The sequence below is a fragment of the Hyperolius riggenbachi genome, chromosome 9, assembly GCF_040937935.1.
Source record: "Hyperolius riggenbachi isolate aHypRig1 chromosome 9, aHypRig1.pri, whole genome shotgun sequence".
NCBI classification, from domain to species: Eukaryota; Metazoa; Chordata; class Amphibia; order Anura; family Hyperoliidae; genus Hyperolius; species Hyperolius riggenbachi.
In genome coordinates, this window is record NC_090654.1 from 109108318 (window position 1) to 109120895 (window position 12578).

The 12578-nt window shown below is 40.0% G+C and overlaps 1 protein-coding gene across 26 annotated transcripts in view; it reads left to right on the top strand.

Annotated features, from left to right (window-relative positions):
- Positions 1-12578, top strand: part of GPHN (gephyrin) — a 468752-nt gene that overhangs the window by 267822 nt on the left and 188352 nt on the right. For all 26 annotated transcript variants that reach the window (XM_068253294.1, XM_068253293.1, XM_068253298.1 and 23 more), the window contains one exon: positions 3693-3827. In XM_068253294.1, coding sequence (XP_068109395.1) covers positions 3693-3827 — 135 coding nt within the window. The remainder of the gene's footprint in view (positions 1-3692; positions 3828-12578) is intronic.

The window sequence follows — 12578 nt, forward strand, 5'->3', positions numbered from 1 at the left end:
GAATACAGAGTAGCAAAGTCCAGCTACAGTCCAGGGTGATACACGGGTAAACAGAGTTGTCGCAGTACAGGAGGGCTAGGCAGGAGAGAGGTCAAAGAACGTATCCGCGGTCAAGGCTGGCAGCAAACAGTCGTAACGATAATCCAGGCAATTGGTCGGTTCAGGCAGCAGACAAGGGGAGTCCAGTAAACGAGCAGAGGTCAAAAATCAAATAATCCAATCTAATAACATCAGGTAAACAGAGCACCCAGTAAGCTAGAGCTATCACGGGCAGTAAGCAACTGTCACAGCAAGGTTTAAATACTGACAGCATCCAATCAGTGGCCGGCCACATGCACACAACAGCCAATCACACGCAGGCATTAATCTTGTTTAAGTATCAGCTGAGAGAGAGATCAGCTGACATGGGAGTAACCAGTACTAGCCAGCAAAACATCCTGACTGTGTATCAGCTAGTGTTGGGAGAACAGTGTTTGCCACTGTTCGGGTTCTGCAGAACATCACCCTGTTCGGGTGATGTTCGAGTTCGGCCGAACACCTGATGGTGTTCGGCCTTTTTAGTTCGGGTTCGCCCGAACTATTCAATGCCCGCCGAACAGGGCCCCTGTTCGGCCGAACAGGGCCCTGTTCGCCCTAACATGCCGCAAAACGGCCCCCCTATGGGGTCGCAGGCGTAAGGGGGGAGCATGCCCCGATCGCGGGGGGGGGGGTCGGAAATTCCCCCCACCCCCTCCGCTAGCGCTCCCCCCTCTGCCCGCTTCCCCATAAAAAAAGTTTAAGGCAAGTTAAATAGTACCTGGTGGCTGGCACTGGCAGTGGAGTGAGGAGGAGGAGGAGTCCGAGTAGCAGAGTGACGCGTTGAGGCCGGGCAGCGGGCGGTTCAGCGGTAGTGCCCTTGTAGTACTTCCGCCCTTTCTCTGACCTCACGTCCTCTACGTGATGACGCATACGAGGGTACGCGTGACGCGTACCCTCGTATGCAGAGGACGTGAGGTCAGAGAAAGGGCGGAAGTATCACAAGGGTACTACCGCTGAATCGCCCGCTGCCCGGCCTCAACGCATCACTCTGCTACTCGGACTCCTCCTCCTCCTCACTCCACTGCCAGTGCCAGCCACCAGGTACTATTTAACTTGCCTTAAACTTTTTTTATGGGGAAGCGGGCAGAGGGGGGAGCGCTAGCGGAGGGGGTGGGGGGAATTTCCGCCCCCCCCCCCCGCGATCGGGGCATGCTCCCCCCTTATGCCTGCGACCCCATAGGGCCCCCAAAATGGGCATGTTCGGGGGTCCCATTGACTTCCATTGAGTTCGGCGTTCGGGCCAAACATGCCGAACATCTGGCCCATGTTCGGCCTGTTCGGCCCGAACCCGAACATCCAGGTGTTCGCCCAACACTAGTATCAGCTATAGCATAGTGGTTAAGAGCATTGCCTCTGATGTGAGAGGCCAGGGTTCAATCCCAGCCAGGGTCAGCAGCCACATATTATTATTTATTACATAAACCCCTGCCTAAATGTCAGCTGACTTTACCTCTGTCGCCGCCTCAGACCTTACTGTGACCAAGAGGATCGATCCCTTACAATAGCTCTGTGTGAAATATTTGTAGAATTGCACCCTTAAAATATTGGTTAGCATGCACTATTTCACTCCTTGGCCCATATGCAATTAACTTTTTATCCAGAGTTTTCTCCTAGGAGATATTTTTTCATCTTCTGTTCAAAATAGTTTTTTAGCCCTTTGCAATTGACAGTACCAAAAAGTAGGTGGAAAAGTACTATTAAAATTATTTAAAGTATTTTCTTGCTTGCTGGGGGTTTTAAATGAATTTACTTAGCAAGCAAACGGAGTAGGACCGCCACAACCACCTACAGCAAGCCAAAAGGGAGTCAGGGATCCATAGAACTCATACAACCGGCAGGAAAGGAGATTCCGCTACACCAAATGGCTCGGTGAAAAAAGGCTCCATTTATTATCACATCAGTGGATACAAAAATTAAAAACTCACGCGTATCGGAGCTCACGGCTCCTTAATCATAGCTTGCTAAGCATTTACTTAGCAATCTTAATATATCACCCAGGAGAAAACTAGGGAGAGAAAAGTAAATTGCATATGGACCCTTGTGTTAGGTTAAGAAGAGTTTGTGATAAGCTGGTGGTCACTTACTAGCAACATTATACATGTTACAGGACATACTCAGCAGAGGAACTCCTCCATAATACATGCAAAGAACCTCACATTTATTTGTAACCGTATATATAAATATATATATATATATATATATATATATATATATATATATATATATATATATATAATGATTTTTGGAGACAGCTTTTGTATTCTAAATGGACTGCATTTTTGCATCTGGTATGCAGTTTGTGTATGTGTGGGAAAGGTTGTGTGGGAAAGGATGTGTGGGAAGGGATAATCATTTTTGGTATTTTAAATTATTAATAGTTTACACTTTGAAGCCTTAAAGGTTAGCGCCTTCCCCTTAACAGGCATACCAATGGTATAGCATGGTGCACACGAAAATAATTTTGTCATGCATTTTTCACTAATGATAACCTCTAATTATCTATTAAATCTTCATGTGTAAAGTTTGTATTGCTCAGATTTACTACAAGGTCACTAAGATTAAGCATTTTATTACTACATTGCATATAATGTCATTGCACAGTGGTGTAAGTTTCCTTACCAGTGTTTAGGGATGGTCAGTAACTTGCAAATAATTCCAAATGAATGTAAATTCCATTATAATTGATGCAAATTTGTGAGGCTTGAAAATAGACATTTGATTAGTCTATTTTCAAGTTGAATTCATTGGTATATAATTACCATTACATTTTCATCTTATTGACCATTCCCAATAGTTTTGTTTGAATCTTTTGTGTTCCTTATGATTAGAGATGCACTTCCGATTAGCTACCTACTCAAGGTACTCTGAATCGACAAGTTAATTACGACAGCTGTGGGGGCGGGTGAGGGAGGGTTAACTTACCCATGCTGCTATCTGGTCCAAAGCACTCCAATCACATTGCACGTTGCATTCTGAGTCGCGTTCCAGTCACTACCACACTTCCTTCTTCAACGCAGTAAGAGGAAACGTGGTAGTGACTGGAACGCGACTTGGTACCTATTCTATCTCTCCACAGGTGAGGTAAAATAAGAACAGGTTGTGAGTGGTGATCAATAAGAACAGGCTTAGACTTTATTGCCACATAATATAGCAGTAGTGAATTGACACACATGCTTTATTTTATGAAGTTCATCTGTAATTTATGAATTGTATCTGTATTTTAGGAATGGTCTTTATTTTAGCACTGCAGGTGGTAAAATGAGAGCTAATAGCTTAGTGAATTCACCGCGGTGATAAATCATATGAAAATGAGTAAATACCTTTGGAAATGATATCACCACTGAAACGCTTAGTGAATCAAGCCCAAACTGGGTTCAACAGAATTGCGTGCATAAAATGCCACATGAGTAAACCAGAATCCAATACATGACATGCAATGCATTACGCTCTACTCATCATGTGGTAAAAATTTGTGCAAGTAATTTTGCTTAACACTGTTTTTTGCATACACCCCCTTATGTCAAGTGCTTGTCATAGGATTACCAATTTCTTATAATTATTAAACCACATTACAATACAATACAGGGTTTAACATTATGCATTTCAATATTCAGATTCCAGATTCCATCATCTCTCGTGGGGTGCAGGTACTTCCACGAGATACTGCATCACTTAGTACTACTCCTTCTGAATCTCCACGGGCGCAGGCTACGTCAAGACTTTCTACAGCATCTTGTCCAACACCAAAAGTAAGTGGCCTCCAGTTCAGGAAAGTTTGAAATGTTAGCATTTATTATTTTAGTGCATAGCTGGTGAATTTTGTTTAATAGTCTAGAGATAGAATTATTATTTTTTGTATGCATTTTTTTATGCATGCGTATTTGATATATGCAGTGTGTTGTGTTAAATATTACTGAGCAATTGTTAACTTTCTTGATGCTTAATTATTCCTTTTTCTAAGTTAAATTACTCAAACATTTGATGTTAGTGTGTGCTGCCTTTTATAGAAAGTTTTAATGCCTACCACGTGGCTGGAATATAGCACTTTATGAAGGTATTTTGCCTTCAGTTTTTACTTTTTATCTGGCTTTTAAAGTAAACTTTTTGTGATCAGTTATCATAAGTAAAAATAAATTCCTTAAAATGGATGGCATCAGTGGTTTTTTGACCTTTTACATATGGAATATGTTCATATTGTCAATTAACACAGCAATATTATTATTTTCTATATATTTTCTTATTTGTATTTATATTTCTGTCAAAGTATATTGTAACATGTGCTAATTATTTTGATGAAGTTGTGTTTTGAAAACTGCAGCCTCTACTCCTTCTATAAACACATGAAAAGTGTAGGTCACTTACTGTGATGCATTGAAGTAAAACATGTTTATTATAACCGCTATTAAACAATTATTTGTACATTAGTAATACTTATAAAAGAAATGGTATCTGGTTGTTTTAGACCACACCTATTTTCTTCACTCCTTTTTTTCCAAAACAAAGTCCATCTGGGAGGAAAGAAGTACCACCAAGAAGGCTAATAAGGACAGCTTTCCATTTTATGGCTTTACAGACAAATGGGAAAAGAAGCGTATGAGGTTATTTATATTAGCAACGTGTGCATGGAACAGAGAGGATCTGCATTCTACAATCAGTCTTGGTGTATAATTGGCATCTTTTGTCTTGTTAATGTAGATAATGTTTTTCCTTCTCCATGGTCAGATGTAGTTTGATGTACACATAGCTACTGAGCTGTCCTAACATATATGTGCTTCCAAGCAGAATTGATCAGTCCTTCCCTTCAGGCCATGCAAGGCCTCAATTTTGATCAGACTCATTACCCTGTAGGAGAACTCATCTCATTTTCTATTTGCGTGCAAAATAAAGGCTTTTTTCCTGATGAATTAAATTGTAGGAGAACTTGACCTTGAACTATTTATTTTGTTCCAAAACATTATTTCATTGCATTCAGTATATAGAATGTAATTTATTAAGTAGATGCAAAATAAACAGATATTTAAAAAATGTTGGTGGATGACTAAACTGAAGAATGGTGGGCTATTTGTTAATTATTTTTTATTCAAGACGTTATTATAATTGAAGATTTCAAATGATTGTAACTGTCATTGAATTAGTAATTACTGCTGGCAAGTGGAAATAAGTGCAATGACTTTTATTTGGAGAGATGATTTTTTTGTGTTGATTATTTTTAATGTAAGGGTAAAAAAGTGTGTGTATCGGGGTGTAATGGGGACCCCATATTAAAATGATTACCTCCTGATCAAATGAGACCTTCTAAAAATCTAAGCTTGTTTGCAAATTAAAAACTTTGCTGCCTTAAAGTGTACCTGAGATGGGGCCACTTTAAAAATGTATACATACCTGGGGCTTCCTCCAGTCCCCTCCAGCCTGATTGTTCCTTCATCATCCTCAGTCGTCTTCTCCTTCGCCTGCAACTGGCCCCACAGTATCCTCCAATCAGGACCAGTTAATGCATGCGCAGTCCGGCCAGATGTGCTTCCCTGTCTAGCTCCCATCGCTGGGAGCATTCTGTGCTTGCGCAGAAGTACTGGACAGGTGCAGAACATTTCTGGCGACATGAAAGCAGCGGGAGCGCATGCAGCTGGGCCGCGAATGCGCAGTTGCCCCCAGACCGGGAGGTCTGTCTGGGGTTAATTGCGGCGAACGGAGAGGCAGAAGAGGATGGTGGGAGGGATCAGGCCGGAGGGGGCTGAAGGAAGCCCCAGGTATGTATATTTTATTTATAATTCCCATCTCAGGTTCCCTTTAAAGCATTTTAAAAAAATCTGTGCTATATATGAATTATACTTATAGCAAACTTTTAGAACTTTTGATCCTATACACTTTTTATACATTTATTTGAGATGTGCTAATTTCCATAAATGACTACTGTACATAGCCAGATTAAGTTTGCCTCTTCAGATTCTGTTTAAATCTTTGCAGTTGCCCGGCATACAACTCTCTTGATTGGATTGCCTTGTTCATAAAAGTCAATCTCTGCCTCTAAAATATGACATTAATAGATGTAGAGATTATGCACAAGTCTAACACTAGGGGCACTATACTCCCTACTCTGACACAAATTCCTCCACTCTAAAAGTATACAGTATACTTTAATAACCTAAGCATATGATGGTGGTAAGCACAAAGCAACTTTTCATGCAGAAACGAGTTTATTTTGTTACTAGCATGGATAAAACTCCTCATATTAATTGCAAACTTGAAAGCACCCCTGTCTTTAGTTTATGTAGAGATGACTTTGTTTTGTACTCTTTATACCTTAATTATTGGGTTGCTATATAATGCATTGACCGGTGGATCTATGCTGATTCTAAATGTTTACAATAGGAAAGCTAGCATAACATATTGTGCCAAGTTAATGCAGATGTCTGTCAAAGAACTATACTGTAGTTTAGTTCAGACACCAAATAAGGTAGACAAAAGTTGTTTATGAAGGTTGCTTTTTTGATACCTTTTACAGACCCGTTTCTAATTTAAGTACCCTACAGTTGTGACAGATCCACTTGGAATGGATAATATGCAAACTCTCGCAACACTGGATAACTATTTTTACCCAAAACCTTGCAGTAAATAAATGAAAACTATCTAATGGTGTCCATACACGGTACAATAAAAACGTTCGATTTTCCCGTTTATTCGATCTAAATGATCGAATTGAATGAAAGTTGAAAATATTTTTTTTTCGATCAAGAAATTCGAACGATTATCCCGTTTTTTTCTGGAAAAATGATCGGACATGCTGGAAAAATCTTTATATTCGATCTAATGGAATAATCGAACTAAATTATCTAATTGAAAAATTGTACCATGTATGGCCACCTTTAGTCTTTTTGGATTGGACATATAATCCATTAAAAATATTGCGTTCTGCTAACTTTTGAATAACAAATTGCCTGAGGCAACAGAGGCAGCAGAAGAGACTATAGAATGGACAGGTTCTCTCTGGAAGAATTTGATTATCATTGTTCAAAGATGGAGGAGACCAGACAAGCTTTTTCCAAGATTGAATTGATGAAATATAAAGAAATGTTTCACCCCACTTTGTTTTGTAGCATTCTTTCAAAGCGCATTACTATATAAAATATTAATTTAAATATCGAAATATTAATTTCGCTAACTCATAAAACTCAACTAATACAACTAAAACTCAGCTAATACTAAGTTCATACAATTATTGACATTTAAATAATTAAGTCCCTAGTTGGTTGGTTGGCCAAGTCAACCACATGACCATTTTCTTCATTGTGGGAGATTAATAAATATGAGTTTATCTAAATCTGGTATAAATATGAATGTGCTCATGTAAAATACATACTTTTTGAAATATGTACCTTACCCAGTTTTGATGTATTTATTTATTTAGGTAAATGTTCTTTCTGAATGTGCAGCAATCCTGTGGCTCCTACTCACCACCTGGTGGAGGCTGCCAGCTCCTGCTGAATGCATTTGGTGACATTTAGCTAGCTAATTTGATTTTCTGCTTGGTCTGCTGTGTCGGTGCCGGAGCAGAGAGATGATGTCTGAACTTGTTTTAGCTTCTTATCGCTTATCTTGCAGACAAATTCCTGCTTTGGCTTTTGTTAATTGCTGCTGCTGGGTTCTTGCCGTTTTTCTTATTGCAGATTTTTGTTAATTTCATTGTTACTCTTGGTTGCATCTCTGCTAGATACTGCTGATGAAGCATTTGCTGGTTGCTGCATCCTATTGCTTATGGGGTTGCATCATTGAGGCCTCAAATAACCCCCCCCCCCCCAACATCAGGGTTGTGGAGAAGAAATGGGGGGACCTAAACTATACTTTTCTATTGAGTGTTATGTCAACTGCTGGTGACTATCACCCAATATCCTCCATGGAAAATAATATTTTGTATTACAGTAATATTACTCACACAAGTCTTTTTTGTAGGTCAATAAATATGTCCTGATTCCTCAGTGAAACTCTTCTGTGTACGGAGTGCTGTGCACTGTTTTTCTGCTAGGGCTCCTTCACAGACGGCTGACAGCAGTACAGTTATCTGCCTGGTAGTGGATCCAGTTTATTTGCCAGGTGCTTGCAAGTGGCTGAAAGTGTCAAGCACTGGCAGTTGTCTTATGTTACATCTCAGCAAGCTTCTTCTGCCTGCTACACATGACAGGTGGTGTTTTTGTTTTGTTTTTTTACTGGACAGTGAATGCACCACATGTCAACCACCTACATACGTGTGGTTGCAAACACTCCCATGTAGCTGCATTGTCCCAACAATAGGGTGGCTACTTGGCTGAAAGAGACCTAGTTTTTTCAGATGCAGTCTAAGATCTGAGCTGTTTCTTTATTTCTGTGCTCCTCTTACCATAAGCACATCTATTGTAAGTCTTAGGCTCTTGTTCACACTGGGGTGTTGCCTTTGACAATATAAATGCATTGCTAATGTAATGGTACGGTGCAATGGATCAGTTGACATAATGCAAAGGTATGCTGTGCGGTACCAAACAATGTGTGCATATACAGTTGCAGTGAAGCATACTTTTCATTAACTTTATGCTTCACTGTGTGTGTCGCCTCATACGTGTAACACAGAATAGCCCATATGCTATTAACTGTTTATCCTTAGTTTTCTCCATGTTTACATTTTCACATCTTGTCAATAAAATGCAATTTAAACCCTCAGCAAGCAAGAGTATGCTCAAAATAATTTTGATAGTTATTTTCCTACTACTGTTGGTGCTTTTTCAATTGCAAAATACTAAAAAGTTATTTTAAAGAGAAGATAAAAAATTACCTAGGAGAAAACTTTGGAGAAAAAGTATATTGCATATCAGCCCAGGGCCCTTATTTTATTCCCTTTTCTTCCTCCTTTTTTTCTCTGAATAGATTATTTTTAATCTTCTGTTTATAGAAGAGCTGTCAGTCATACCATCTCAGAAAACAACAACACACATATAGAAGGAGATAAATACTTGCTCTACTTACATAACTTATGTATTGCACTGTCCACATTTTTATTTCAGTAATTTTTCTATAGTAAAAAAAAGAGAAAAATCTTCCAAATCTTCCAAAGATTTTCCATTTTGACTCTGTCCGTCTTGAAGCCAATCCTGACATCATTTCCTCCCTTACTCTGTTGCCCGCACTCCTCCCAGTCTTCAGACACCCCCACCCAGCTCTGCAATAGAAAGCAGGGCTATGGAGTCGGTCCAAAAATCCACCGACTCCGACTCCTCAGTTTAGGATTCCACCGACTCCGACTCCACAACTCCGACTCCTCTAATTTGCATATTACAATTTTGTTGATTAAAAGTATGTAACATGAAATTCGTCTCTTAACTGCCAACGCTTAGGAATTTTACAAGATAACTGAAGTGAGAAGGATATGTAGACTACTATATTTATTCCCTTTAGACTAAAACTAGTCCTTGGTAAGAGTACTTGTAAACGGTACAAACCGGAACAAAGAACATCTATCAGGCCCTAGGCAATGTAAGTGTGGGTACATGTAAGAATGATGTGCAGGTACTCTGCAGGGGAATGAGGAGATTGTAAACAGACAACACCTCTGTGTTCAATGTGCACAACATTCTCAGTGGATTCCCTGCAGCTCTGTGGGGAGTGCATATGTAGAGTATAGTACTACTGTGTAACAAAGTAAACCTGAGACAGATGAAATTAAAGTTTTATACATACCTGGGGCTTCCTCCAGCCGCCTTCAGGATAATCAGTCCCTCGTTGTCCTCCTCCACCACCTGGATCTTCTGCTATGAGTCCAGGTACTTGAGCCAGTCAGGCGTAGTGCGCATGCACACACTCCGCCGCCAGGAGCATACTACACCTGTGCAGCACTATTGCGCAGGTGCAGAATGTTCCTGGCTGTGGGAGCAGCATGTGGCCGGACAGCGCTGACTGGCTGAATTACCAGGTCTCATAGCAGAAGATCCGGGTGGTGGAAGACAGTGAGGGACTGATTAGCCTGAAGAAGGCTGGAGGAAGCCCCAGGTATGTATAAAACTTTACTTTTCATCCGTCTCAGTTTCCCTTTAATTTGTAGTCACCAAACCAAATTTTAATAACATATCAAATTATTTGATTTCATCAGCAAAGGGAGTGCATACATTTGCATAAATCAGCATCAATGCAGAATTATTTCCATCTCATTGACCATCTGTATTAGTGACACAGCTTCACATCAGGCTTTATACTTACAGCATAGATGTTATTTAGTATATATGAGATTCCGGTGTACACATCATATATACAGTCACAATCAGATATGTATATCTGACCTTAAAAATACGGGGACTGCTTTATTGAAGCAGCACAAGTAACTAATTTTGATTGGTTTATTTCATTTTTGTGGACTAAGCACAGCTATTACTGTATATATAGTGTATATATACATTATTTTTAATGACTTTTATCTGAGAAATAGAACATTTTATCATATTTTCTATTTTAATTACAGTTACAAATTCATTAGGAGTCGGAGTCGGTGCATTTTTTCCCGACTCCGACTCCAGGCACCAAAAATTGCCCGACTCCACGACTCCGCCTCCACGACTCCGACTCCGACTCCACAGCCCTGATAGAAAGTGCATTGTCTCGGCATGATAAATATTGGCCAGTCAGAGAGGAACAGAGGTGTGGGAGGGGAAGACGGGAGGGAGAGAGGCTTTAGCCAATAAGGCTGCATTAGCTATGTCTGAGGGGAAAGTAAAGAAGAAAACCCAGCATGCCCTGCAAAATCCTTTGTGCGGCAGTTGTACCAAATAAGAGCCAGGGAAACTGGGGAATGATGTTTTATGGAGAAAAAAATTGAGTGATTTTTAACTTTTGGATTGCCTGGTTAGCATCTGTATTACTTGTTTACCAGATAAACATAAAGGATTGATTTTTGATTTTATGCCCGGCAGTTGCACTTTAAAATATTTTTTTCACCATTTTGCAACTGAAAAAGTGCCAAAAAGTAGGACAGAAAGCCATGTCAGAAGTATTTTCTTGCTTGCTGGTGGCCTAAAAGGCATTTTATTGATAAGGTGTGAAAATATCACCTAAGTGAAAACTTAGGAGAAAAAATGACTTGCACATCGGCCAATGCGACTTGCCGTTCAGTTGAGTTACGATCAGTTTTTATAGGCTATGCAACAGCACACCCAAGTGAGAACCTAGGCTTAGCGCTTTGCCTTGTATCAACCACTGGATATTTTGCAGCACCCTATCACAAGCGTTTAATGGTATAATAGCGTAAATCTAACACTTTGGAATTTATTGCAGTTCTTTCATTTCCTAGACCAAAATCCATACAAGCCAAAATTAAGAATAATGTAGCATTATTATTACAATTGGACAAACTTGCCTTATAAAGCTGTAAAAATACACCTGCACTAATAACATCACACAAAGTGATTTAAGCCTTGTATAAGTGTTTTGTATTTCATGACACAGCCTAGAACAGTTATACGAGCATATAGTTCCATCACCTTAATGGATATCTGTGGGGTGTGTTCTGTTATGACATAATATTGTTACAGTGTGATTTTGAATCCTTCATATTTTGTTTTACTAGCAGCCTTGTGTCTTTCCATTTGCATATTAAGTTGAATCTTGGATAATGTGGTTAGAGAACATAATAGGTGGTTGTGGCCAACCCACCAGACACAGACGGCATCGCTTATGGCCTGTAACATCTGCAAGGAAGGCACAAACTATATTCTGAGTTAAATCCCGCCAGTACCCTTGTGAAGCCAAGTTTGTGATGCCTGCAGAAATATAAGACATACTGGGCTTGATTTACCATTATCATTTATCATTATCTTCACTTCTGCAGGCAGCACCGCGGGTTACGCCAGAAGCGCAAATCGAACTAGAGTAGTGTAACAGTTACTACAGTTAATGCACATTACTATCGGTAATGCTCATTAGTTATGCGTGATACCGTGGCAACGGTTATGCTACTCTAGTAACAAAAAGAGTGACACAGAGAGCCCAATATGGTGTAGTATGAATGCACTGGTAAATGAAGGTGTGTGAAAAGAGTATGTGCAGTATACTCACAAGACAGGGTTACCGCATAGGCAATCACTGGAAAGGCAGGTGGGGAGATTAGACTTGTCCCCACTCAGGATTAAGAAGTCGCTCTCAGTAGATCAAGGGAAAAAGGAGTAACACCCCTCCACCAAGGGTGGATATACTGTATATGACATATTATGGATACAGAGGCGCCAGAAGGATAAAAAGATCTAAAACATTTAAAAATGAGTAGGTAGTGGTGGACTTACCTCCTCCGGGCACACACAAGAAAATGCCGATCAATTTTCAGCAAAACAATTTATGTATATACTCAAGTAAAATACAACGCGTGTCGCGGGAGTGACCCACTTCCTCAGGCAATAAGAATGAGCATATACTGTGGCTAGAGACAGATGGCTAAGTACCATGAGTTGCACTACTGGCGTTACTTGCACTGCTGCAGGGGGAAGTAAAGGTAA